This window comes from Boleophthalmus pectinirostris, unplaced genomic scaffold, assembly GCF_026225935.1.
Source record: "Boleophthalmus pectinirostris isolate CB_2022bp ecotype Guang Dong unplaced genomic scaffold, ASM2622593v1 HiC_scaffold_1, whole genome shotgun sequence".
In the NCBI taxonomy this organism is placed as follows: Eukaryota; Metazoa; Chordata; class Actinopteri; order Gobiiformes; family Gobiidae; genus Boleophthalmus; species Boleophthalmus pectinirostris.
In genome coordinates, this window is record NW_026570970.1 from 39,960,875 (window position 1) to 39,988,838 (window position 27,964).

Genomic DNA, 27,964 nt, shown 5'->3' on the forward strand with positions numbered 1-27,964 from the left:
CCCGCCACACAAACCCCTCTAACTATAGTCACTCTGACATATCTGAGGTGGCACTCAGCATTGGCCAGCTGCTTTTTCATAGCAACGCACCTCTTTGGCTTTGCACCACCAACGGATCCCTCCCCATCTCTGCCTCGAATCTGCCCCGTATCTGCCCTGTATGTGCCCCGTATCTGCCCCATATCTGCCCTGTTCCTGAAGAGGATCTCATGTTCCGCAGATCGCTCTTTTCTTCCTTCAAGCGTCCATTCTGAGCTACAAGATGAAATACAGAGCAAGGAAGCTATCGAACTGATCAAACCTGTGCAGCTGACCAGGGCAGTGGAGTTCTCCTGGACCGGCTTGGGCCAGTCTGGACCAGCTTAGACCAGTCTGGATTTGAGAGCACACCTGAAGCAGGCCCATCTCTCATTATTGTCCTGAGTGATTTTGCATCTTCAAGACCACAACAACAGCAGCATCTCTGTGGAGACCTGGAGGTGCTGCCTCTACTGGACTAGTCTTTAACTGTGTAGAAGTCACTCTCACCAGAGGATGTGGACAGTAGTGGTCCAGTCTCTTTTGAATGGGAATGATTTGCGATGAGTTTGGAATGGTGTTCACTCCAGGAGATGGTGACACAGAGCCCTCTTGAATCGCCTGGTGCTTTAGAGAGATGGCTGTGATCTGTTCTATCGACCTGGTGTGTTAGTTGTCACATTCTTGGACATTTGGATCACTTTGTTCGTAGACTGTAAGTACTGTAACTTTGTTAGATTATTTAATTAGAATTTTCTTGCTTATTGGACAGGACAGCTGAAGGCTAAAATAAAGATGGACACAGAGAGGATAAAGAGATATTCGGAAACCAGGGAGCAAACCCATAATGCCGAGGTGGTACAGCCACATATGTGCAATGCCTAAAACCACTGCCTCCAGTGAGCATGTTAGATTTTCTATTTAAAAGTGCACTATGTAACTTTTTGGGTTGGGTGCTTGTCTCCATGGAGTCGTGGGCCTGAAATGTACCTTAAGATGCATCCTTATTGTGAACGGTCTTGCCCATGACAGTTTGACAGTCTGACTGTATATGCTTTCTCGGGAGATGAATACATTTTGATACCATACAATGGAAAATTCCTGGCAAAGCAATAACATTTAAAAAAATTTATATTTAAAATTTTGTAGCCTTTATTTAACTGGGTCAAATGTTTGAGAACGGGTTCTCATTTGCAAATATAACCTGGGTTAATAAAGATAAACGAATGAATGAACTTGCACTCCAAAATTGTGATCTAAAAAAAGAGATTGCCCATATTTTGAAAGCAAAATGTTTCTCCACCTGTCCATGGTGGTAGCTACAGGAAAGCTAAAATCCAAAATTGAGCATTTAGTTGTTTAAGATTGAGACATCTGCGTCACATGATAAAACACCGTGTGGCCACAGACCCTGACATGTGCCTGAGTTGCTCACAGCACAGCCCCTTAAATCCTCCTGTCTTTTAACATCTTTTTTCTACCTTTCATTCTGAGCAGAATCTGAAGCTAAAAGCAACACATTAAGACTTTTTACTGCATCTTATTTCCGCCTAACCAGGGGTGCCATATTTCTTGAGGGCTGATATGATGCTATTTTTAGATCTATTGTGTAAAGTTTCCTCATTAAAAACATCCATGTTTAACACAAACCCTGCATATGTAAGCAGAGTTCTTCTCTGAGGAAAAAACTCATTCCATCTTGTGATGTCATGTGATAATACAGGCAGAACTTCGCTGTGAGTTTAAACTCTATACACCTTCACCTGAGCCATTTGGATAATTTCAGCCCTGAAATTGCCATTACTGAAATAAAGGTAAAAAGTGCTGTTAACTATCCCTTCATGACATCACAACAATGTGGAACAGAGCATTTTGAGCTTTGGAGATGTAGCCAAGTAATAATGAAGTGTTTCTCAGAAATGTGTGAATGAAACAAAACACTACTCCAGCTATAGTTTTGGTGAGGTAACATTTTATTTTATTTTATGCAATTTCAGACATAGTTCACCACAATAAGTTTAAGTATTAAACAATTGCTAATTCGTAAAAATATGTTTTTGGTTTAAATTGCCCTGCTTAGTAATCAGATTTAAATGCATCTGGATGAGGTTTCTCACATCCCTCTGTTATCTTTGCTGTCCTCAGGTGCATAAGAAGGTCCGTGAAGACTCGGACATGGCTCAGGAGTCGCTACAGTGCCTGGCCCAGCTGGCCTCCATGCACGGGCCCATCTTCCCCGATGAAAGTGCCCAAGTGTCCTACTTGGGGCATATGGTGGAGGGGCTGCTCGGCATGATCAATGGGTTAGTGTCCCTAAACTGCACCACACACTCCAGACAACTTCTGTAACTGCAGGGCTTTCTATTAAAGCTAAAGACAAATACGAACTTGTTAGGTTGTCAAAAGTATTGAAAATCGTATACTAATCAATACTAAACCATTAATGAAATGACATACTCATTTGTGGACAGAAATGAACCTTTTCTGAATAGCTTTAAAATTATCTTGAGCTGTATCGGAAAAGTTTAAGAGCACATACTATATGCACACTGTGGAATCTACCTGGATGACTGAGGAACTACACAGATAGACCATATAGTAACATATAAGAAAGTACTACCATTTGATGTTGAAAATCACATTTTATTCTCTAAAGAGCATTTTTAATTATTGTGGTATTGGAATTGGTATTGTGTATCGAGTCTATTCCTTAGTATCAAATTCGTGACAACACTAATAACTAGTCTGCGATACATACAATTGTAAATACAATTAGTTTAATATTAACACATCATTAATGACAGTATGAGCAAAAAAATGCAACTCAAAATCCAAAGTTGCTGGATCAGTTAAAACGCGCCTGCTGTAGACTGCTGTCCAAGGGATTGCTGGTCTTTTTCTCTCAAATACATGAGAGTAACTTGTGTGAATGAGTGTGTGTGGTTTGCTGCATGAAGGCTCAGGTATAAATAACATGTGTGATTGTGACCAATGGGATCTGCGCTGTAATCTCCTATTTTCAGACTGGTTTTCCTATGGCCTCACTGGACAGCTATGTGCAGCCGGGCAGCACCAGCGCAGCACAGCACCCGTGCACGCCTCATTTATGGGGGTGGCTTAGAGGCTCTGGAAGCACTGTTTTATAACTCCACAACGTCGCCTGTTACAAACAAAAGAGAATGGATGGTGTGTAAAACAGGGCAAATTGCTATGGTTATGATGTAAAACGGATTTAGTTTTGCCACTAAACATAAGTCCATCCAAAAGTTAAATACAACCTTCTTAAAGAGCAAATTTTCTCTTTCTTTAAAGGGTCCATATTACACTATTTTCTGATCTCCGTTATAATGTTGTTTTCCTCATCACCCTGTATATTTAAAGTTCTCTTAAAACTCTGTTCCACCTTGTGATGTTATGTGGTAATACAAGAAGTGCTCCATACATCTTCACTAGAATCTTTGGATGATTTCAGCCCTGGTATAGTCAATCTCTACTAAACCAAAGGTGAAAGGAGCTGTTAACTTAAAAGCTACAGCTTCCTGGAGTTGTAACTAATATCAAAACGTGATGTGTTTGTGTGTGATTGAATCAAAACACAATTCCAGGCATGTTTTTGATGGTGTAACCGCATTATAAAATGGCTTAAAACTCATGAGAAATTTTTGCTTAGAACTGAATTAGACTAAAAGGATACTAAAAGGACTGATATAAAACTCTGATGTATTAACATTGCCATCAAACAAAAATGGAGAAACCTGCAGTGTGGTCTTAGTCTGGCAACAGATTTTCTCTGTTGTTGATGTGTGTGGTGCTTACAGGATGGAGATGGAGGACTCGGAGGCCATGGGCATCGCTAATATCGTGTCTAACCTGATCAGCATGTTCCCTCGCAGCACGCTCACCGCACTTCCACCCGACCTCTTCTCCTCCTTCATCAACTGCCTCACTCTGCTCACCTGCTCATTTGGACGCAGCGCTGCCCTGGAGGAAACGGTGCGTGGGGACATTTTCTGAAGCACTCACTAGGTTTACACACACAGGTTAGAGGATGCTCTTGATCTGTTGTTTTTCCAGACTATTTATTACATGATTGCACTTTGTAGATATATTTCTTCATAAAAATACAAAAGCATGATACAAAACTGTACAAAACGTACCTGATGCGACGTGCAGTAGCTTCATTAGCAGAATGTACGCTGATTGTGTTAGGATTGTGTTGCTCTGAAGTGGCCTGACCAGCCAATCCCTTCTACATTTTGCTTGAATCCAGAAGTGACTGGAACCAGACCATAGAGCATGAAAAATCTCTGTCCAAATTTTTGATGATCCAACCACAGACACTAATATGTAGCACGTGTCCTTGTGTGGTTCTGGCTGACCAGGTAAGCTCTGAAAGGGGAGTGACGGAGGGAGCACAGGGGGCCAAGATAGCAAAGGGAGGTTTGAATCAGAGCATAAAAAATTAAAGTGAGTGTAACATGGTGATTTAAATATGTTTTGTGCATAAAATACCCCCTGTTTAACCATGCTTACAAATACTTAAATTTGACATCTAAATGACAATACAGCCTCACGCCTCAGGGCCAGACCAAAAATTGGTCTGAGGGCCCCATCCTGTCCCCAGGCTATTGTTTGGACACCCCTGAATGAAGCACTATGTTTAGAGATGGGCCTTTACGCTATAATATAATGATTTTTATTAGTGTAAGAATTACTTTCCATCCTGTCAATTTCCTGTTTTATTTCAATGAATTCTGCTACTCTTACTTTTTTTTAAATAATTAATGTAATTGCTTTTAGGCCTATTAATAGTCTGTAATCAGATTATTTTACAAAGTCATCAGACATCACTATTTACAAACATCCTGTAGATAAGAGACCGCTTGTGACTGTTGAGCATTTGGATTGTAGATGTGCTCAGAGATTCTGTTCACATGTTGCTCTGCTTCCAAATTCAACACATCCCAAGCAAGTAGTTTTACTTTTGCTTTCAACAAAACAGTCTGAAGAGGACAGGCCATAATTTGTGCTGATCTAAAATGAGTGAGTACAAGTCTAAACTCGTGTAATATTTGCCTGGCAGTTGAATGCCTCTCCTAGTCTGCTCATAGCATGATTTGATTAATTATTTATTTATTTATTTTTATTAATTATTCATTGCATTTATATATCGTGCCTTTCAAAATATCCATAGCGCTTTACAGTTCATTGTTCATTCACTCAACACTCAGTGGTGGTAAACTACTACTGTAGCCACAGCTGCCCTTTGGCAGACTCAGGGAAGCGAGGCTGCTGAACTGTGCCATCGGCCCCTCTGACCACCACCATCACTTACACACCACTTTCATACTAGGCAATGTGGGTGACACAACGACAGTGGTACTTGTGGCACCTGGAATTCCCAGTGGTCTCCCATCCAAATACTAACCTGCTGAGCTTCTGAGATCTGATGAGATCAGGCTTTGACAAGCTGGTTATGGCCAGATTGGACTGCAGTGGCAAGGAGAAAATTCAATTTGTCGACTGGACAAAAGTTAGTTTGGTTGAAGATGTTTTGCAGCTCATCCAAGCTGCTTCTTCAGTTCTGGTCAGACGCTGGAGGACACTTCCTTATATCTGTAGGGAGGAGCTAACTAACTGAAACTAACACACACACTTGTTTACAGTTTGTTTTGTTAGTTAGGCCTAACAAACTAACTAACTTTTGTCCACTCGACAAACTGAATTTTCTCCTCGCCATGGATTCTACCTGGACGACTGAGGGATTCTTCACATTAGACTGCAGCGTTAAATGTAAACACACTGATTGTGTATTATCCTGAGACAGTTAATAAGGACAGCCCTTTGTGCTACAAGACACAAACACAATAAATATTTAGACAAAAATACAAGCAAAAAATATTTTGTTCATAATTTCAAGCCATCCATCCATCCATTTTCGTCCGCTTATCCGGGGCCGGGTCACGGGGTCAGCAGCCTAAGCAGGGACTCCCAGACTTCCTTCACCCCAGACACATCCTCCAGCTCCTCCGGGGGGACCCCGAGGCGTTCCCACGCAAACCGAGAGACATAGTCCCTCCAGCGTGTCCTGGGTCTTCCCCGGAGCCTCCTACCGGTGGGACATGCCCGGAACACCTCCCGAGGGAGGCGCCCAGGAGGCATCCGGAACAGATGCCCGAGCCACCTCAACTGGCTCCTCTCGACGTGGAGGAGCAGCGACTCTACTCCGAGCTCCTCCCGTGTGACTGAGCTCCTCACCCTATCTCTAAGGGAGCGCCCAGCCACCCTGCGGAGGAAACCCATTTCAAGCGCTTGTATCCGCAATCTCGTCCTTTCGGTCACTACCCAGAGCTCATGACCATAGGTGAGAGTAGGAACGAAGACTGACCGGTAAATCGAGAGCTTCGCCTTTCGGCTCAGCTCCCTCTTCACCACAACGGTCCGATACAGCGACTGCATCACTGCAGACGCTTCACCGATCTGCCTGTCAATCTCACATTCCGTCCTTCCCTCACTCGTGAACAAGACCCCGAGATACTTGAACCCCTCCACTTGAGGCAAAGACTCCCCACCCACCCGGAGAGGGCAAGCCACCTTTTTCCGGTCGAGAACCATGGCCTCAGACTTAGAAGAGCTGATCTTCATCCCAGCTACTTCACACTCGGCTGCAAACCGCCCCAGTGCACATTGCAGGTCCTGGTTCGATGAAGCCAACAGGACAACATCATCCGCAAACAGCAGAGGTCCTCAAACCGGACCCCCTCCGGCCCCTGACTGCGCCTAGAAATTCTGTCCATAAACACAATGAACAGAACCGGTGACAAAGGGCAGCCCTGGCGGAGTCCAACATGCACCGGGAACAGGTCTGACTTACTGCCGGCAATGCGAACACAGCTCCTGCTCCGGTCATACAGGGACCGGACAGCCCTTAGCAAAGGGCCCCGGACCCCATACTCCCAGAGCACCCCCCACAGGACACCACGAGGGACACGGTCGAATGCCTTCTCCAAGTCCACAAAGCACATGTGGCCTGGTTGGGCAAACTCCCATGAACCCTCGAGCACCCGATGGAGAGTGTAGAGCTGGTCCAGTGTTCCACGGCCAGGACGAAAACCACACTGCTCTTCCTGGATCTGAGGTTCGACTATCAGCCGGATTCTCCTCTCCAGTACCCTGGCATAGACCTTACCGGGAAGGCTGAGGAGTGTGATTCCCCTATAGTTGGAGCACACCCTCCGGTCCCCCTTCTTATACAGAGGGACCACCACCCCGGTTTGCCAGTCCAGAGGTACTGTCCCCGACCACCACGCAATGTTGAAGAGGTGTGTCAGCCAAGACAACCCCACAACATCCAGAGACTTAAGGTACTCAGGACGGATCTCATCCAACCCCGGAGCCTTGCCACCAAGGAGCTTTCCAACCACCTCAGTGACTTCAGCCAGGGTGATGGATGAGTCCGCCTCCGAGTCCCCAGCCTCGGCCTCCTCCTCAGAAGACGTGACGGTGGGATTGAGGAGATCCTCAAAGTATTCCTTCCACCGCCGGACAACGTCCCCAGTCGAGGTCAACAGCTCTCCCCCCGCACTGTAAACAGAGTTGGCGAAGAACTGCTTCCCCCTCCTGAGGGGCTGGACGGTTTGCCAGAATCTCTTTGAGGCCGTCCGATAGTCCTTTTCCATGGCCTCCCCGAACTCCTCCCAGCTCAGAGTTTTTGCCTACGCAACCGCACGGGCTGCAGCACGCTTGGCCCGCTGGTACCCGTCAGCTGCTTCAGGAGTCCCCCAAGCCAGCAAGGCCCGATAGGACTCCTCCTTCAGCTTGACGGCAACCCTTACTTCCGGTGTCCACCACCGGGTTTGGGGATTGCCGCAGCGACAGGCACCACAGACCTTACGCTCACAGCTCCGGGCAGCTGCATCGACAATAGAGGCCTAGAATGAAGCCCACTCGGACTCCATATCTCCAGCCTCCCCCGGAATCCAGGAGAAGTCCTCCCGGAGGTGCGAGTTGAAGGTCCCTCTGACAGAGGGCTCCGCCAGACGTTCCCAACAGACCCTCACTACACGCTTGGGCCTGCCAGGTCTTTCCAGCTTCCTCCTCCACCAGCGAACCCAACTCACAACCAAGTGGTGATCAGTTGACAGCTCAGCCCCTCTCTTCACCCGAATGTCCAAGACACGCGGCCGGAGATCAGATGACACGACTACAAAGTCGATCATCGACCTCCGGCCTAGGGTGTCCTGGTGCCACGTGCACTTATGGACACCCTTGTGCTCGAACATGGTGTTCGTTATGGACAAACCGTGACTAGCACAGAAGTCCAATAACAAAACACCACTCGGGTTCAGATCAGGGAGGCCGTTCCTCCCAATCACCCCTCTCCAAGTGTCACTGTCGTTGCCCACGTGGGCGTTGAAGTCCCCCAGGAGAACAACCCGGTCAGTCCCCGGTCGGTGCACTGTCTAGTACCCCTCCCAAGGACTCCAAGAAGGCCGGGTACTCTGCACTGCTGTTTGGCCCGTAGGCCGACACCACAGTGAGAGACCTGTCCCCGACCCGAAGGCGCAGGGACGCGACCCTCTCGTTCACCGGGGTGAACTCCAACACACAGCGGCTGAGCTGTGGGGCAATGAGCAGGCCCACACCAGCCCGCCGCCGCTCCCCGTGGCCAACGCCAGAGAAATGGAGAGTCCAGCCCCTCTCAAGGAGTTGGGTTCCAGAGCCCAAACTGTGCGTGGAGGTGAGGCCGACTATATCTAGTCGGTAACGCTCAACCTCCCGCACAAGCTCAGGCTCCTTCCCCCCCCAGCGAGGTGACATTCCATGTCCCCAGAGATAGTCTCCATGTCCGGAGATCCGGTCGTCGAGGCCCCCGCCGTCGACTGCCGCACAGATCTCTCCGCACCAGCCCCATATGGCTCCTCCCGCGGGTGGTGGGCCCACGTGAGGACTAACTGGCCTCTTGTGTGTAACTCATCATGTGGGGCTTCTGAACTAATACGTAATTTCAAGCCATTACAGTTTATTGCAGTTTTTATACCTCAGTTTTTTTCAGCTATATCTGATGCATTATTTTTCACAGTTGCAACAAAGTTGCTTTTTCAATTTTAATTAAAGGAAATGAAACTAAAAAGTCCTATATTACACAAAATTGACTCTTGTGAACTTTAAGCCATATTATAATGCCTCAATGAAAACATACCTGGGGCTGTGTCTTTCCCCCAGCGCAAGTGGGCATGTCCAGGTTGGGCTGTACATCTCTGCTGGAGGCTGGAGTGGTACGGTACAGGTACATATATGGTGACAGCATCTGAACCAATTTATGAGCGCTGTGGCATTTAAAAGCACTGCCAGTGTGGGTAAAGTCTGCAGTCTTTGCCTCATTATCACGCAGCACAGCGGAGTGGGGGAAAAGTTATATATGTGAATATAAAACATCTCCGGAGCCCCGCGATACAAGTCCACACCAGCAGAGGCACCAGGAATATAGAATTTTGTGTGGACCATGACAGAACTGACTGGTTGTGTTCCGAATGCTCTGCATGCACGTGCACCGCTGTAAGCCCGTGCACGCACGCACACATCAGCCTTTTATAGTTTCCTCTGCGTTCATTTAAGACCAGTGTCTCTCATGTGCTCCCATACCACAGCAGACCCGCTGCTTTCCCACTCCCTCTCCCTCTGTCCCGCAGTCCACTCCCACGGATGCTCCCACGGACTCACCTGAGGTACAAGTGTCTACCTCTGCTGCCACTGACCGCTTACATTCCCATCTAACAGGTGTCCAGTGCATTTGGTCCCACACAGGTGGATGTCTTGCGGATTATGGAATAATCTACGTTTATTGTCATATAAATGTTTCTGATGTTACAGCTTTGCACACAGATATGATACATGCTTCTGCTCCACTGTCACAGCCCAGAGCTGTCAGTGAATGCGCACACTGAGTCTGGCCGCGAGAATGTGAGGAAATCAACACCGCAGCATTAGGACCACAGACAGAGTAAAAAAACGGACTTTAGGACGTTGCTGTAAACAGTCTCATGTGAATGAGCAGCTTTTGTACAGATCCAGACCAAACCAAACTACAGAGCAGAGCTAAGTCGATACAGGGAGCGGGCGAGGGGCTGTGCTCTGCTGTGGGAGGGCATCCGGACGACTTCTGCACAGCACACGAACATGTTATGAATGTTAAGCATTTATCATCCTAATAGATTTCCAAATAAAAGAAGCCTTAAGCATGTTACATGTTGTTTTTCAGTGAACTCGTTTGATATTTATTTTCTGGCAATTCACTAAACGTGCCACACCTGCCCTCAATCTGCTCCGCTCCACCTGATATTCAGGCACGGCACACCTCCTGTTTAGAACTTCACGCCCCACACTTGCGCTAAGTGCTAAGACTGGGGGCAAGATATGGCCCCAGGAGTTGTTTTGTTCCACCTTGTGATGCCATGTAGTGGTAGTTTTCAAGTTAACAGCTCCTTTTAGGTTTTGTTCAGTAGATACTGACTATGTCACAGCTAAAATGATCTTGAGCAGGTGTATGGAGAAAAACACTGCTCCAAGTATGATTTTGATGATAAAACAACATACCAGAGATCAGAAAATAGTCAGGGTTTCCTGGGATTCTTCTGCTGTTGGCTTATTGTGTCTGTGGCATTAGGGCTCTTACAGATGAGTTGAGGCTTAAACATGACAAAACATGATTAAAGAGGGTTGATCAAAAATATGTATTGCATTTAACATAATTTGTCCAACAGCAAATTAGACAAAGGAGAGGAAAACAACATATTTTTGCAATGGTGTTATTTTGAAAGTGTGTCTCTCTATGTTCGGTGAATGTGGCTTCACGTGCACCCGCTATCATCCCTTGTTGATCTCACTGAATCAGAGTCCTGCACGGGTCCATTTTTGGAGACCCGCACTCGCCTGCACCCGCGCAGTACAACACCACACCTGCCCGTTAACCTGAGATTATGTCAAGGGTAAATCCACACGCTCCTGGACCCGTTAACATTCCACCAGTTACATACCCGTGCCCATGATAAATCAGGGTCAGCTCATTAGTTCGACAGCCCAGTAGTCCAGGACTAAACCAGGATTGAACCTACACCGTGTCATTTGTGGATTATAGTTCTATACATGCTACAACCCCAAAGCCAATCGCCAGGACTGAACCTGGGACAGGCTGATGGAAGCAAGGCTGCTAATCTATGCCCCTCTGACCACCACCATCACTCACACTCACACCACTTTCATACTAGACAATGTGGGTGAAGTGCCTTGCCTAAGGACACAACGATAGTTTTTGTGGCAGGTGCCCCCCTGTGGCACCTGATTTTCCCAGTGTCTCCCATCCAAGTACTAACCATGTGAGGCCTCTGAGCTTCTGAGATCTGACAGGATCAGGCTTTGACAAGCTGGTATGGCCACAACAGCTTACATATTTGCTGAATTTCTAGTCATTTTAATCCATATTTTTGGCCTCCTTTGGGTTTGTCCTGGGTGTAGAACAGGTCGAGCATTTGTGTAGTGCAGTTCCAGCCCTAGTTAGAATAGTCCTGTTGTAGACATGGTTTAGATCTGGTTTAGACCCAAATCATTATTTGGACCATAAATACACCATTATGTGCCCATTTAAGCACTTTAACCAATGAATGGCCCTGTTTTTTAGTTTCATCATCTTGCGCTGCTCACAAGATGACTGTTGAATTTTCCATGGCAACAGAACCTGTATTCAATATAAACTTATAACTAGGGCTGTACCAATACTGGTATTGGACATAAGGGCCTATCCACGAAATTTGGCTGGATCGAATATCGGCCTCTTGTTATCACTTCAGCCAGTATCTTGTTTAGACCCTTAATTTGATGTAATAAGATTATTTACTGCCTGATGTAGGCTTAGGACTTCTCATAATGTTTGAATTTTATTCCTACAAAGCTGTTCTGTAGTTAGTTGCAGGATAAATAACTTATTACAGAATTAATCAAATTCTGATATATAACTGTTTTTTGGGGGGGAAAGGGCCATTCTACCTCCCCACACTGGTATTGGTTAATATTGGTATTGGCAGATACTGAAAGCCTAAGTATCTGTACTGGAGCTGAAAAAGCTGAATCAGTGGATCCCTACTTTCAAAATAATGCTCCTCTGGCTCTGTGTGTGTATGTGCAGTTAGACAAAGATGACATGGTGTACATGGAGGCATACGAACGCCTGCTAGACTCCTGGCTCACTCTGGTGCGGGACGAGCAGCACTTTCCTCGGGGTTGCTTGGACCAGCCTGCTGTGCAGGTATTCAATGCCTACATCCAGTGCCACCTGGCTGCACCTGATGGCACCCGCAACATGGTGAGACCCTCAGCCACACGTGCCAATCATCACTGCTTATATATTATACAAAACTGACTGAACTTTTTACCATGTTATAATTTTGTTACCTCTTGAAAACATACCTGGAGTTGTGTTTTATTTCATGTTTTGTTTTCACACAATTTAGTGTTTTATTTATTATTATTATTATTATCTCCAAAACTCAAAATGCTCTGTTCCAACTGGTGATGTGGTAGTTGCCATATACTTTTTGTTCAGTAGAGATAGTTAATTCCATGGCTGAAATGATGAAGGTGTATGGATTTTAAAAACACAGTGGAGCACTTCCGGTATTTCCACATGACATCACAAGGTGGAACAGTTTGAGAGAAGGACTCGGCCTAAATCTACAGGGTTTGTCTGTTAAATATGTGAAGACGAATGAAACGAAACACAACTCCTGATATGTTTTTAATGAAGAAACAACATTATAACATAGATGAGAAAATGCCGTAATATGGGCCCTTCAAACACAACACGGCCAATACACAACTGCTGTAGAAACAAGTCATATGGGGGTATATAATAAGATCGAATACTGACCAGTCAACAGGAGTGTTAAGCTTTGTTTCACACTATTCAGTCATACATTTTCAATATTTCCCCATACCAATTGGGGACCCTGTGAAATTAACACTTTGAAAACACATCAGATCTCAATGTGAAAAAATAGTCTGTTGGATACCTATACAAACAAAAATAACAAAGAGATGCTCCTCTTTTAATGGAAATGAAGAACAGGTGACACTAGAGCAGTAACATGAGACAAACCCTAAAACAGGACTGGTTTTACATGTGGAGGTCATTTCAAGTTTCTCCCTCTTGGTCTTTTTTGGCTTTTCCTCGAGTGCTGCTTTGGCTTCAGTGATCATCACTACTGGGAGTATGAGGTCATTCCTGAACCCTACAGATGCACAGATTGTCCAACTTCTCCAGGATGATACATCTGGATGCACTGTTGCAAGAAGATTTAATGTGTCTCCAGCACAATGTCCAGAACATGGAGGCTTCAGGAGATAGGCAGTTCCTCTAGAAGAGCTGGACAGAGCTGTAGAAAGTCCTCAACCCATGAACAGGACCCACATCTGGAACCATGTTCTACAGAATGACCCCCAGCAGGCCACTGATGTGAATGTTTCTGCCCAAACAATTGCAAACAGACTTCATGAGGGTGGCTTAAGGGCCCCACGTCCTATAGTGGGCCCTGTGCTCAGCGCGCAGCACCATGGAGCTCCATTGGCATTTGCTAGACGACACCAGAGTTGATAGATGTGAAAGAGTCTGGAGAAGACAAAGAAAACTGGTCAGTGATAGTCTGGGGAGGCAGATCCATGGAGGGACACACAGACTGGCTTGCAAACGGCAGTCTGACTGCTATTAGGTATAGGGATGAAATCCTTGAACCCATAGTCAGACTCTACACTGGTGCAGTAGATGCAGGGTTCCTCTTGATGTACAAAATTCCCCTACCTCATGTGGCAAGCGTCTGCAGACAGAACCTGGAGGATGAAGGGATTGATACAACCAAACGGCCCTCAAGATCACCTGACTTAAACCCGATAGAACATCTCTGGGAGATTATGTCTGGGTCCTTCAAACGTCGTCAGGTTGCTCCTCAAACTCTACAGGAGCTCAGTGATGCCCTTACACAGATCTGGGAGGACATCCCCCAAGACATTATCCGTCGTCTCTTTAGGAGCAAGCCACGATGTTGTCAAACATGCAGACAAGCATGTGGGGGGCTACACAAAATATTGAGCATTTTGAATTGCAGAAATTAAATTATGGCAAAATGGATTAGCCTGCCTGATCATTATTTTACTTTGTTTTTCAGGGTGTCTACAAAATGAAGCCCTCTGTAGGCTGAAAATTTCCTTTTGTTCATTTTTTATAGCTATCCAGCATATTTTTGTACATTGAGATCTGATATTTTCATATATATTTTTTAGCAGTTTATTATAATATCAAAACTAGATACTCATTTGAGCAGGTATCATATAAAGTCTATTCCTTAGCATTGAAATTGAACTGTTAGCTCAATGTTACTGTACTTCCGAATGTGATATATTATGAATTGTGCTACTCCCCAGTCTGCAAACGGCATAGCCTCACACGATGAAGAGGAGATCAACGAGCTCCAGGAGGACGACCGCGAGCTCTTCTCGGGCCAGCTGTGCAGCATCGGCATGATGGGCCGTGTAGCGGCGGACCACTGCATCCCCCTCCTAACCAGGTATATACAGTCCCTGACAAAAGTCTTATCCATTTTGTAGAAACAAAAGCTTATAACCTGACTTTAAATTAATCAATTGGTTTTAGAAATGTCTCATATGAAAGCTAAAACCCTCCCAAATTATGCTCAATATACTAAAATAAATTTGCTTCACTGAAGAAAGATTGATCATTTAATGAACACAGAAAGGTCAGATTTTGGCAAGACAAAAGTCTTGTCGCCTACAGAAAATTGAACAAATAATTTACTTCAAATACAAAAATATGTTGCATAACGTCAGTGAATTAAGTAGTGGTGCTGTGAGATCCATATTTAATATCTTGTATGACTTCCATGAGCTTGAAGGACTACATCCATGCGGTTTGACAATGATTCATACAATTTGTTGATGAAGTCATCAGGAATAGCAAAGAAAGCGTCTTACATGCCTCCCAGAGTTCATCAAGATTCTTTGGTTTTGCCTTCCATGCTTCCTCTTTCATTCTACCCCAGACATGCTCAATGATGTTCATGTCTGGTGACTGGGCTGGTCAGTCCTGGAGCACCTAGATCTGCTTCGCCTTGAGGAACTTTGATGTAGAGATAGAAGTATGTGATGGAGCACCATCCTGCTGCAAAATTTGACCCCTTTTATGGTTGGGAATGTAAGAGGAGCTAATACTTCTTGATATTTGAGGCTATTGATATTGCCTTCCACCCTGCAAATGTCTCGCACACCCCCATACTGGATGTAACCCCAGACCAGGATTTTTCCGCCACCAAACTTAACTGTTTTCTGGGTGAATCTTGGATCCATGCGGCTCCAGTAGGTCTCCTGCAATATTTGTGGCGGCTGTGATGTAATTCAACCGAGGATTCATCTGAGAAATCCACCTTCTGCCACTTTTCCAGTGTCCATCCTTTTAGCAGGCTGTGGGCCTTGGCAAATGCCACACATTTTTTTAATTGCCTTTTGTTTAGTGCTGGTTTCTGTGCACTGATTCGACCATGGAGGCCATTTCGAGACAGAATTCTACAAACTGTTGTGGTTGACACAGGGACTTGAGGTGACCAGGCCTGGTGGAGTCTGCTGCAGTGGAAAAGGGGCTGGCCTTGGATTTTCGAATCAACAAATGGTCCTCCCGAGCAGTTGTCTTGCGGGGTCTGCCGGACCTGGGCTTGTCAAAAACATCCCCAGTCATTTCAGATCTTTTTCTTATTCTTTGTACTTGACGCTGAGACACGTTGAAGGTGTCACCACCTCAGCAGTGGATCTGGTCTTCAGCCTCTTGATAATTAACGTTTTGGTCTTAGGGTGGATCTTAGGCATGTTGTCAGAGGTCAAGTTGCAGTTGATGTGAAGGTCTGGTGTGCTGGGGTTCTTTTTATACACACCCACTAATTGATTGATCAGTAACTGATCACAGGTGAGGCTGTAATCTAGGATTGGGTGCATCATATGACAAGGCCACAAGACTTTTGTCTTGCCAAAATCTGACCTTTCTGTGTTCATTAAATGATCAATCTTTCTTCAGTGAAGCAAATTTATTTTAGTATATTGAGCATAATTTGGGAGGGTTTTAGCTTTCATATGAGACATTTCTAAAACCAATTGATTAATTTAAAGTCAGGTTATAAGCTTTTGTTTCTACAAAATGGATAAGTGACAAGACTTTTGTCAGGGACTGTACCCTCCTCAAGAGGTACAGACGTGGAGAAAATAGTTGGTACCCCTCTGGCAATGAAAGAAAAATCAACAATCCCTGAAATAACTCAAAACTGATAAAAGCAATAATAAATTAAAATTTATGGAAAATTGTCCAACAAAAATCAAACATTGCTTTTCACATGTGGTTCAACAGAATTATTAGAAAAAACAAAATAATGAAACTGGCCTGGACAAAAATGATGGTTCCCTTAACGTAATATTTTGTTGCACAAGTTTTTAGGCAAACTGCAATCAAACGGTTTCTGTAATTGTCAATGAGACTTCTGCTTTGGTCAACTGGTATTTTGACCCACTCCATGTGAGCAAACTGCTCTAGTTGTCTCAGGTTTGAAGGGTTGCTTCTCCAGACAGCATGTTTCAGCTCATTTCACAGATGTTCAATACAATTGAGATACAGGGCTCAGAAGAACACTCCAGAAAAATCCAATGTTTTGTTCTTAGTCATTCTTCTGTGTTTTTAGCTGTGTGTTTTGGGTCATTGTCCTGTTGGAAAACCCATGACCTATGACTGAGACCGAGCTTTCTGACACTAGGCAACACATTTTGTTCCAAAATACCTTGATAGTATTGAGATTTCAATGTACTTTGCCCAAATTCATGACACCCTGTGCCAGATGCAGCAAAACAGCCCCAGAACAAAACCAAGCCTCCTTCATGTTTCACAGTAGGGACAGTGTTCTTTTCTTCATCTGCTTCATTTTTGCATGTGTGAACATAGAGCTGATGTGTCTTGCCACAGAGCTCCATTTTTGTCTCATCTGTCCAAAGAACATTCTCCCAGAAGCTTTGTGACTTGATTTGCTCTCAACAGTGGTGTCCTCACATGAAGTCCACTTTGGCTCAAACAGTGATGGATGGTGTGATCTGACACTGATGTACTTTGCCCTTCAAGTTCACATTTCATTTGTTTGGAGGTTGTTCTGGGCTCTTTGGTTCCATTCGTATGATCCATCTCTTTAATGTAACAGTTTTCCTATTGCAGCTGCGTCCAGGGAGGTTGGCTTCAGTCCTGTGGACCTTAAACTTGTGAAGAACATGTGTAACTGTAATTACAGGAACATCAAGCTGCTTGGAGATGGTCTCATTGTTTTTATCTTTAACCTCCTTGTCTATCATTTTCTTTCTAGTCTCCTGACACTTCTCTTTCTCTGGTCCATGTTCAGTGTTGTCTCCATCATGTCTCCAAACAGCACAATGACACATGTCCCCTTTAAACAGACAGACTGACTGAGGACAAGTTTGAAGAACCTGTGATGCAGATTAGAGACACACCGAAGTTTAACATGTCCCTATTGTTCAACTATTTACAATCTTTTCTAGGGGTACCATCATTTTTATCCAGGCCAGTTTCAATTGTTTGTTTTTTAAATAATTCTGTTGAACAACATTTCAAAAGCAGTGTCTGATTTTCATTGGTTATTTTTCAGATCATTTATATTATTACTTTACTCAGTTTCATATTATTTCAGTGACCATTGCTTTCTTTCATTACCAGAGGGGTATCAACAATTTTGTCCATGTCTGTATATACCCGTCTCCTCACCAGGTACAGTATATACCCCTCCTCACTAAGTAGATATCCTCTCCTCAGCAGGTATATACCCCTTCCTACCAGGTCTATATTCAGCTCTACCACAACTCACCATTAGCAGATAGTCCTATGTCCTGTCTGTCACTATTTCATCTTTGCACTCCTTGTATTACTGTGTTTCTATATTTTATTTTACTTGTACATAAACATTTATAATTACACAGTATAATATAATAAAATAATTATTATATTATACTGTGATGTGTGAGCTGCTGTGTCCAATCATTTCCCTTGTGGATCAATAAAGTTTGTCTGAGACTAAGTATATTCCCCCCTCCTCAGCGGATATACCCCACCCTTGGCAGGTATACATCAGCAAGTACAGCTCCCTTCTCACCAGGTACACCCCCTTTTCAGCAGGTTTTGTGTGTGTGTGTATGTGTTCGCAGCCTGTTGGAGGAGCGTGTGACTCGGCTCCATGGCCAGCTACAGAGGACACAGCAGCACCTCATGGCCTCTTCAGACTTGGGAACAGTTGACCGCAAAGTCCTGGATGACCTATATGAAGACATCCACTGGCTCATCCTTGTCTCAGGTCAGCACTCAGCGCAATTGTCATGTTGGGAGTCAAATCAAAGGTGTGATTTGTCCAAAAATAAACACGGATATTTCAAAGATTTAGGTATATACATATATTCAATACATATATTCAAAAGACTCAAATCTTACGTAAAGCCTATAGGTCACACATATATTGTTTTTAAAGAGGGAGTATTTTACTTGGGGTACTATGGGGTATTAATTTGTAACATATAACATATTTAGAGCATATCCCTTTGCACTCCCCTTTCAAGACACAATCACATTAGGTTTGTCAAGTTGTAATGCAGTTATGTATGTTTTTGTATATTTGTAAAGAATTGTCGTGTGGTAACATGCATGATATAGCCTTGTAGGCTGAGCATTGCACATAATCTTAGAGCTAACCATAAGGAGGTTCATATAGGGCCCGGGAGAGGTCACTGGATTACTCAAACATGCATGGATGACATCTAAAATCTCTTCAGGCATATTTTTGATGAGGGAAAAATGTTATAACATGGTAGAAAGTAAGCAGTGTAGGTGTGCGTAAATGGATGACCGCTGCAGTGTGGTTGACACCTGTGATGCAGATTAGAGACACACCTATGTTTAACATGTCCCTATTGTCCAACTATTTACAATCTTTTCTAGGGGTACTATCATCTTTTTCCAGGCCAGTTTCATTAGTTTGTTTTTTAAATAATTGTGTTGAACAACAATTCAAAAAACAGTGTCTGATTTTCATTGGTTATTTTTCAGGATTTTTTATTTATTTATTTATTATTGCTTTTCTCAGTTTCAAGTTATTTCATTATTATTCCATTATTATTCCATTGTTGATTTTTCTTTCATTATCAGAGGGGTACCAACAATTTTGTCCACATCTGTATATGAGTGGTAATTGTGTATGATGTGTGCACCTCAAGAATAGTAGAGAAGACACGGGAAGCCAGGGATTTGAATAATGTTTGTAGATAGCACTGAGTATCCTCCCCTTGTCTGCAGCTATGGCTCGGAGCTCAAGCCGTGAGCCCCAGAGAGCACTGAGCTCTGCAGGTCTTTTCAAATGACAAGTCCAGGATTCTAGTTTATGGTTGATGAGAAGCTAAAGTGCAGTGGTGATCTGTCTAATAACCTGCACACATGTTCAGGAGGCCTCATATGTAAGCTTTTAGCTCACCCAAGTGCCATTCTTTGACATTCAATTATCTGAATGTGTTGCTCTTCTGCTTTGACTGTGAACTTTCACCCTATGTGTGGTCCCTAAATATTTAAAATATGTTGATGGAGCCTTAAACGTAATACTAGTCTATCACAAATAATTAGAATATCATGATAAAGTTCTATATTTTTTGTCTCTAATTTCAGAAAGTCAAACCCATATATTATATAGACACATGACACACACAGAGAGAGAGTTTGTTTCTTAAATTTTTATGATTGTGGCTTTTACAGATAATGAAAAAAACAAAATTCTGTGTCTCAGAAAATTTGAATATTACTTAAACAGAAATGTCAAGCTTCTGAAAAGTATGTTCATTTCTACACACTCAATACTAATTACTGCATCAGTGCGCCGTGGCATGGAGGAGATCACCCTGTGGGTCTGCTCAGGTGGACTGGAAGCCCAGGTTGCTTTGATAGTGGACTTCAGGTCATCTGCATTATTGGTTCTAGTGTCTCTCATCTTCCTCTTGACAAAACCTCAGAGATTCTGCATGGGGTTCAGGTCAGGTGAGTTTGCAGGCCAGTCAGGCAGAGTAACACCGTGGTCAGTGAGCCATCTTTTGGTACCTTTGGCTGTGTGAGCAGGTGCCAAGTGCTGAAAAATGAAATGAGCATCTCCATAAAGTTTGTCAGCAGAAGGAAGCATGAAGTGCTCTGAAATGTCCTGGTAGATGTGTTGACTGTGGACTTCACAAAACACAGTGGAGCAACAGCAGCAGATGACATGGCAGACCAAATCATCACTGACTGTGGAAACTTCACACTGGACTTCAAACAACGTGGAATCTGTGCTTCTCCATTCTTCCTCCAAACTCTGGGACCTTGATTTCCAAAAAATATGCAAAATGTACTTTTATCTGAAAAGAGACTTTGGACCAATGAGCAACAGTCCAGTTGTTTTTCTCCACAGCCCTGGTAAGACTCTTCTGACATGTCTCTCTCTCCATAGAGGCTTTGTCTGTGCTTAGTGGACTAAAGTCTCAGTCCTCCTTATGAAGCTCCCCCATATTCTTGAGTGCATTTTTCTTGAGAATCCTCTCAGGGCTGTGGTCGTCCCTTTGGCTGGTGCTCCTTTTCCTTACACACTTTTTTCATCTATTCCAGTTTCTCTGAATCTGATTGGATACAGCACTCTGAACTACCAGCTTCTTTAACAATGACCTTTTGTGGCTTATCCTCCTTGTGGAGGGTGTCAGTGACCCAGACTGAGAGACCATTTAAAGGCTCGGGAAACCTTTGCAGGTGTTTAGATATTCTAATTATTTGTGATAGACTAGTATATTACAAACTTCCAACACAATATTGGCTGAATTTTGGGGTGTGGATGTGGGAGCTGAAATAGGCATTTGGCCAATAATGTTTATCCTTACAGTGCTCTCCCTGGTGACTCTCTTGTGGATAGTGTTGCTGTGCTTTAGTGTTTATTAAAGATTATTTTATAAAGATTAAAGCTGTGTTTTCAGGGTATGTTCTGGCGGACGACCCTCAGGGCGAGACTCCTGTCATCCCCTCTGAGGTCATGGACTTCTCCATCAAACATGCCACAGAGGTGGACATCAACACCACACTGCAGATCTTGGGCTCTCCGGGTGAAAAGGCCTCGTCCATCCCAGGCTTCCACCGCACAGACTGTGTGATCAGGTGAGTTTCCTCCACTAGGCTTGTGCAGGTACTGTCCAAACCTCACATAGATGAGAATTCTTCCCTGCATAGCCCCTACCCAGCCCTACCAGACGTAACCCAACCCAACCTAAGCCTGTGAACTTGATCAGACAACTTGGGTTGTGTTAAGTTGCTTTTATGATTTGTTTGAGAAAGCTTTATGTGCTAATAACCTTAAGTGTAGTACATGTATCTCCTGCACCAAAAGCACTTGTGCTACCCTCACTCTCTCTCTCTCGAAAAAGAGGGGACTGATGGCTGCGTTCAGCATACATGGGAAGCTGTCAGCCCTTTGTGGAGATGTTAAGTAGCACCAGAAAGAGACATGCTCAAAGCTGCTCTGCATCCCAAAAGACCCCAGACCATCCGAACTCTAGTATCAAGACATGGTTCAGATTACGGCTAGGCAAAGAAGTGTGCACAGACTGTGATGGGTGTGTTTCTACAGTTCAGACTAGCTCCTGGGGGCAGCTTTTTTTACAGTGTAACAGAATATTTGAGCCTCATGTTGACACAAGTATATGGTTTTGTTGTGGCAGGCTGCTGTCTGCAGTGCTGCGCACTTCTGAAGTGGAGTCCCGGGCCACCAGAGCTAGTCTGACAGAGCTGCTCAGTCCTCAGATGGGGAAGGACATCATGTGGTTCCTCCGCCGTTGGACCAAGAGCTACCTGCTGCTGGATGAGAAGCTGTACAAGCAGGTAGAGCTGTAGGCCTGTAATCTTCAAGTCAATTAGTCACTGGCAAGGCAAGTTTATTTGTATAGCACAATTTGTACACAAAGTAATTCAAAGTGCTTTACAGAATAAGAAATACATTAAAATAAGGGTTGTCCCTATCCGATCACGTAACTGCAGACTCGATCCGGACTTGGACAAGAGCGAAATGAAAACCTTTCAGTCATATGCACAGCAAAACAACGGTTTTGCGCCTGGATTTAAACAGAGTCAAAGCAGAGGCCTGTCTCAGATGTTCAGGAAGACTGTTCCAGGTTTTAGCTGCATGAATCTGAAATTCTGACTCCCTGTGTTTAGTCGTGACTCTGGGCACCAGCAGGAGGCCAGTCCCTGAGCTCCTCAGAGTGCTAGATTATTCATGTGGCACTAACATGTACTTTGATGTGGGCCTGGTCAAGCAGAAGTAAACAGCAAGGCCAAAAATTCAAGTTAATGCATCTGATATAAAAATGTATTGAACAGATACATATGTACTCTAGTTTATGAAACTGTTGACCTTTTTTCTGTACCATTTTTGGTTCATACATACGTTTTAAACAGACCATGTATGCAACATGAAACAAAAATTATTTCCCAAATTTCAAAGACCTGCAAATCATGTAAATAAATGGATGTATTTGATCATATCATGTTATTCCATCTTTGAACTGCTGATGGAGGTACATGATTTAAAAAAAAAAATGTATTTAAAATTATAAAAATTTGCTTGGAAGGACTGACATTTTATAGAAATTGTTTCCTTTCATTTTGAAGTAATATTAAAGTTTTCGGAAGAAAAAAGCTGACAAACTATGCAAAATCATGCACCTTCTACTTGCTTGCACAATTTTCCCTCCGTTACTTTTCCCTCCGTTACCATGACCTTTCTTAATAAAAAATCTCATGAGTCAAAAAGTAAGGTTTTTCAACCTAATCTTGTACCATATGGTAGAAAACTATATGAAGCAAATATTCAAACCAGTTTGTTAAGGATATGTAAGTGAGAACCGCTAATTATCACTGTTTGTATTTATTGCCCAAAAAGTGCTGCATATTTCATTCCCTCCGTTAACGACATGAGTTTTTAAATTTTTTGTCAACAACTTGAAAGAATATTACAGATTTAAGTTTAGCCTGTTGGAGTGTTAACTCTTTCTTTAACCTTACTTATTTCAATAGTCCCTCTAGTTTCTGAATAAGAGCTATTTGAATGTAAAAATCTGCCCCTGTTTCCGTCCGTTACCGCTTGACCGGACCCATGTACTTTGATGCTCGGCCATGGAGAGACTTGTATGCAAGCAGAGCTGCTTTAAAGTCTATTCTCTGAGCCACAGGAACCAGTGCAGAAACCTGAGCCACACGACTTAGTGTGCTTGTGCTTCCTGGTTCGAGTCAGGACCTGAGCTGCAGAGTTCTGGATGTACTGCAGTTGTCTCACAGCGCATTTGGAGAGTCTCTCCAAGTCTCTCCAAGTCTGATTTAGACAGTAAATCTTTGATTTTTGTGATTTTTGCTGTTTTTAGATGGTAAAATCTTGCAGATGTTATTGATTTGATGTGGCTGAGTCCATTATTACCCCTAGATTTCTTGCCTGATTTGAAGGTTTTAGAGAGTTGTTTCTGTAGACCAAACACTATGCCTTCAGTCTTGTCTGAGTGTAGCTGGAGAAAGTTGTTTTGCCTCCACACACTGATCTGTTGGACGCACTGGCAGAGTTAGTCCACTGGTCCATAGTCTCCTGCTGCCAGTGAGACGTAGATCTGAGTGTCATCTGCAGAGTTGTGGTAGGACACATTTTTGCTGTGTATTAACTGGCTTAACGACAGCATTTAGAGATTGAACAAAAGGGGGTCCAGGATTGACCCCTGAGGCACCCCACAGGCCAGGGCCATGTGATCTGAGACAACAAAATAATTCCTGTCTTCCAGATAGGACTTGAACCAATTTAGTGCAGTACCAGAGATGCCCACCCAGTCCTCTAGTCTCTGTAAGAGGATCCCATGATCGGCAGTGTCAAAAGCAGCACTCAGATCTAACAGGATCAAGACTTTTATGACTGGTGTCATAGTCAAACAAAACTTGTATTAGTTGACTAATCATTTTATGTAAATGTATTAATATAATATAATGATTTTTATGGGACAGCAGTAGAAAGGAGAAGTGAATAAGTTATCAGAAAAGTAGTTATTTTTTTATATTTATATGTAAAAAGGCAGATTAAACACAAGTCTTTTTTTTTTTTTTATAAATACATTGTTTCCTAATACTTTTTCTGGATAAATAGTAATAGTTTTTTCCCATGAACTCCTGTGCATGTGTAGTCTTGTGAGTGCAGATACGAGATAAGCCAGTTTTGAAAACATTTTCCACCCCCCCGCTTTGTAGACTAATTGATTAACAGCAAGGCAGGGTAGCACAGCTCCGAGCACGCTCAGATGAAGTGTGTTCACCTGTGGTCTAAAGTGGTCTCCTGTCTCACAGATAAGCATCCCTCTGAACACAGCATTTGGGGCGGACACAGAGGGCTCCAGGTGGATTGTGGGATATCTGCTGGAGAAGGTCATCAGTAACCTGTCAGTGTGGAGCTCCGAGAGTGAACTGGCCACTGACACAGTGGAGCTGCTGGTTACACTGGTGGAGAGGAGGGAGAGGTGACTCACAGCAACACATACCAACATCCTAACACCAATACTCCTAATAGCTCTCACATGGCTCCTTTGTCAGTGAAATAAGCATTACACAACTTTAAGAAGGTATATTGTACTTCTGCTGTTAAGTTATAATCTATGACACGAGGAGCATTATTTTTAATCAATATGCGCGTGCCCCTTCATGTTGTGTCACTGTATACATGAAGGTTCTTCACTTTGCAACAGAGGATATAACTGTTGGATGTGTCTGTGTGCAGGGCCAACCTTGTGGTGCAGTGTGAGGGCTGGTGGAGGATTGGCTAAGCAATTTGCAAGCCGCAGCCCCCCACTCCACCTGCTGTCCAGTTCTGTGCAGAGGAGCCTCATGAAGGCACTGGTCCTGGGGGGCTTTGCTAACATGGACTCGGACACCAAGCAGCAGTACTGGGCTGAGGTGAAGTCTTGCTGGTCACATGTTTTACTGCTTCTGCTTTACTGCTCATAGGAGATGCTCATGCTTCATGTTGTCTGAGCAGGTCCTCCACCCGCTGCAGCAGCGCTTTCACAACCTGATAAACCAGGAGAACTTTGCTCAGATGAGTCAGGAGGAGGCTGTGAAGCAGGAGATCATTGCCACACTGGAGGCTCTGTGTGGCATCGCAGAAGCCACACAGATCGACAATGTGGCTTCTCTCTTCTCCTTCCTCATGGACTTCTTGTCCAGCTGCATTGGACTAATGGAGGTACTTGGACATACACAGTAGTGGCTTTTAGAAGCTTTTAAAGGTTACACCTGATCTATGTTATAATGTTGTTTACTCATTAAAAACATACCTGGAATTATGTTTTGTTTCATTCACACATGTTTAACACACAAACCCTGCATATTTAGGCTGAGTTCTTCTCTCAAACTGAAAACACTTTTGTTCCACTTACTGTTCCACCTTGTGATGTCATGTGAAAACACAGGAAATGCTCCATTGTGTTCAGCAGAATCTTTTGGATTATTTCAGACCTGGAATTGCCAATCTCAGTGGAATTAAAGGAGTTGTTAACTTGAAAACTTCATCTTCATGACATCACAAGATGGAAAAAAGCATTTTGAGCTTTGGATACGTAGAGACTAATAATAAAGGCTTACTCAAACATGTGTCAATGAAACAAAATACTCCAGGAATTTTTATATAATATAGGACCTTTTAATAATGTGGTCTCCAACACATGCGGTAGTATTTAAGTGTTTTTATTTAAAATTCTAGAATAGAAGACTACAGTAAAATGAATGCATGACTTATGGCCTGTTGCAGGTGTACAGCAACACTCCAGAGACGGTAAACTTGATCATCGAGGTGTTTGTGGAGGTGGCTCACAAACAGATTTGCTATCTGGGAGAGGTACTTTAAGTCTAATCAGTGCAGCACGTTGGATTTATGAATGGCTACGTCTAACTTTGTGTTCTTGGTGTCTGTGTGTGTTATGCAGAGCAAGTCCATGAGATTGTATGAAGCCTGCTTGACACTGCTGCAGGTTTACTCCAAGAACAACCAGAGCCGAAAGCGCGGAGACTCCACAGCCGAGGAGGACCAGTACCAAGACCTGCTTCTCATCATGGAGCTGCTCACCAACCTGCTGTCCAAGGAGTTCATTGACTTCAGTGACACAGGTCAGACAGGAGGACTTTGAGTCCTCTTTAGTTTTGGTTGTTTTTTCATTGTGGTAACATTTACATCCTTATGTTATAAATATTTTGGAGAGTTTTGGAGTACTACTTATAGTACAATATAACTGGATATAACCAAGGATATAAAGGTATAGTAAAGAATTGTATTTGTACCTGAGGCAGCGGCTTGCAAGCGTGCCAGACTACACTTGGGGTTCACCACTGGTTTACAGTATTCAAATAATCATTTAATCTCTTACATGTACAAAGAGGTTAAGTAAATGTTTTTTGTTGTATTATCTCCAAATATTCCCCAGAAAAAAGTGTGTCTAGTTATGAGTGGACAGAATGAAGTGCGCCTGCTGTTCCAGTTGCTATTGCAGTTGTTGACCTGCAAGTCATGTGGTGTTTCAGATGAAGTATTCCGCAGCCAGGACCAGGGAGCCTCGGCCGGGCGCAGCGTGTCGGCAGCAGACGTGGTTCTGTACGGAGTCAACATAGTGTTACCACTCATGTCACAGGACCTGCTCAAGGTATGTGTCAGGACCTGCCTAGGGTCTGTTTGAATGCAGCAGGAGCTGGAACTGGACCACAGAGCATGACAAAGTGCCACCCTAATTTGGGACAGTCTATCCATAGACCCTAATTTGAATAACGTGTCTCTCAAATGCTGAAGACATTTCTTGAAAATTCCATTCAGAACTAAATATATCACTTCTTTTATTTGAGATATATTCGATGTTTGGTAAAGGTTCATTCTGTCTTCAGTTATTAGTTATTAGTAATATTAATATTAGCTTTGGCGTGATGGACAGGTGGAGTAACCAATCAGCGAGACGCATGATCCGTTTGGGTAAAAACAAACATGATGGCTTACACTAAAAGATGACTAAAAAACAGTGCGAATATCTGCAGAAACAACAATGGAAGCACCAAACTCTAATTTATCTCTTAGAATTAGTGGTTCTTTTAGTCAGACAGGTGTTTGTTCACCTGCTTTAAATGTAGCCTTTCTCACATGTGTCACATGATTGAAGGAAGAAAATGGCACACAAGCAGAAGTGCCAGGGTCATTCATGCCATTGAGCTCTGCAAATGAGTTCCAAGGAGCATACACCCTATCACACACATGGGTTGCAGTCCCAGAGAAGGTGTCAAATAGCAGGGGCTGTAAGCTTCCCCCACTGTCCAGCAAAGCCAAGTAGAATCAAGCTAAATCCAGTTAAAGGAAAGTTAAAAATGAAGAAGTGATTAAAGAATGATACTGACGATATCATCTGTATCTAGCCATTTCTTCAGGCAGGTCATTCTAATGCGAGGTGTCCGGACTGAGAGGGTTTGATCACCCTTCGATCACCCTTTGTCTGGAGCCTGGACTTTGGAACAGCCACAAGGACCTGCGACAAGGAGGATCTAAGGCCTAAGGAGGGCTTGTATGGGGTTTAAAGTTCTGAGATGTGACTTGGTGCAAAACCTAGGGGAGCTTTAAAAGTAATGAGAAAAATCTTAAAATAAGTCCTAAAACACACAGGCAGCCAGTGAAGAGAGGCTCAAACAGGGGTCATGTGTTGATGTCTGTTAAACCCAGTGAGGAGCTGAGGTGCTGCGTTCTGAAGCAGT

At 43.7% G+C, this 27,964-nt stretch overlaps 1 protein-coding gene across 1 annotated transcript in view; it reads left to right on the forward strand.

Moving 5' to 3' along the window:
* Positions 1-27,964, forward strand: part of xpo4 (exportin 4) — a 56,394-nt gene that overhangs the window by 21,889 nt on the left and 6,541 nt on the right. Inside the window, 14 exon segments of the mRNA XM_055147859.1 lie at positions 2,164-2,321; positions 3,837-4,011; positions 12,200-12,376; positions 14,488-14,630; positions 18,319-18,464; positions 21,142-21,319; positions 21,880-22,039; positions 24,536-24,705; positions 24,963-24,996; positions 24,998-25,138; positions 25,221-25,427; positions 25,992-26,078; positions 26,167-26,347; positions 26,759-26,877. Of these exon segments, the coding sequence (XP_055003834.1) occupies positions 2,164-2,321; positions 3,837-4,011; positions 12,200-12,376; positions 14,488-14,630; positions 18,319-18,464; positions 21,142-21,319; positions 21,880-22,039; positions 24,536-24,705; positions 24,963-24,996; positions 24,998-25,138; positions 25,221-25,427; positions 25,992-26,078; positions 26,167-26,347; positions 26,759-26,877 (2,076 nt within the window).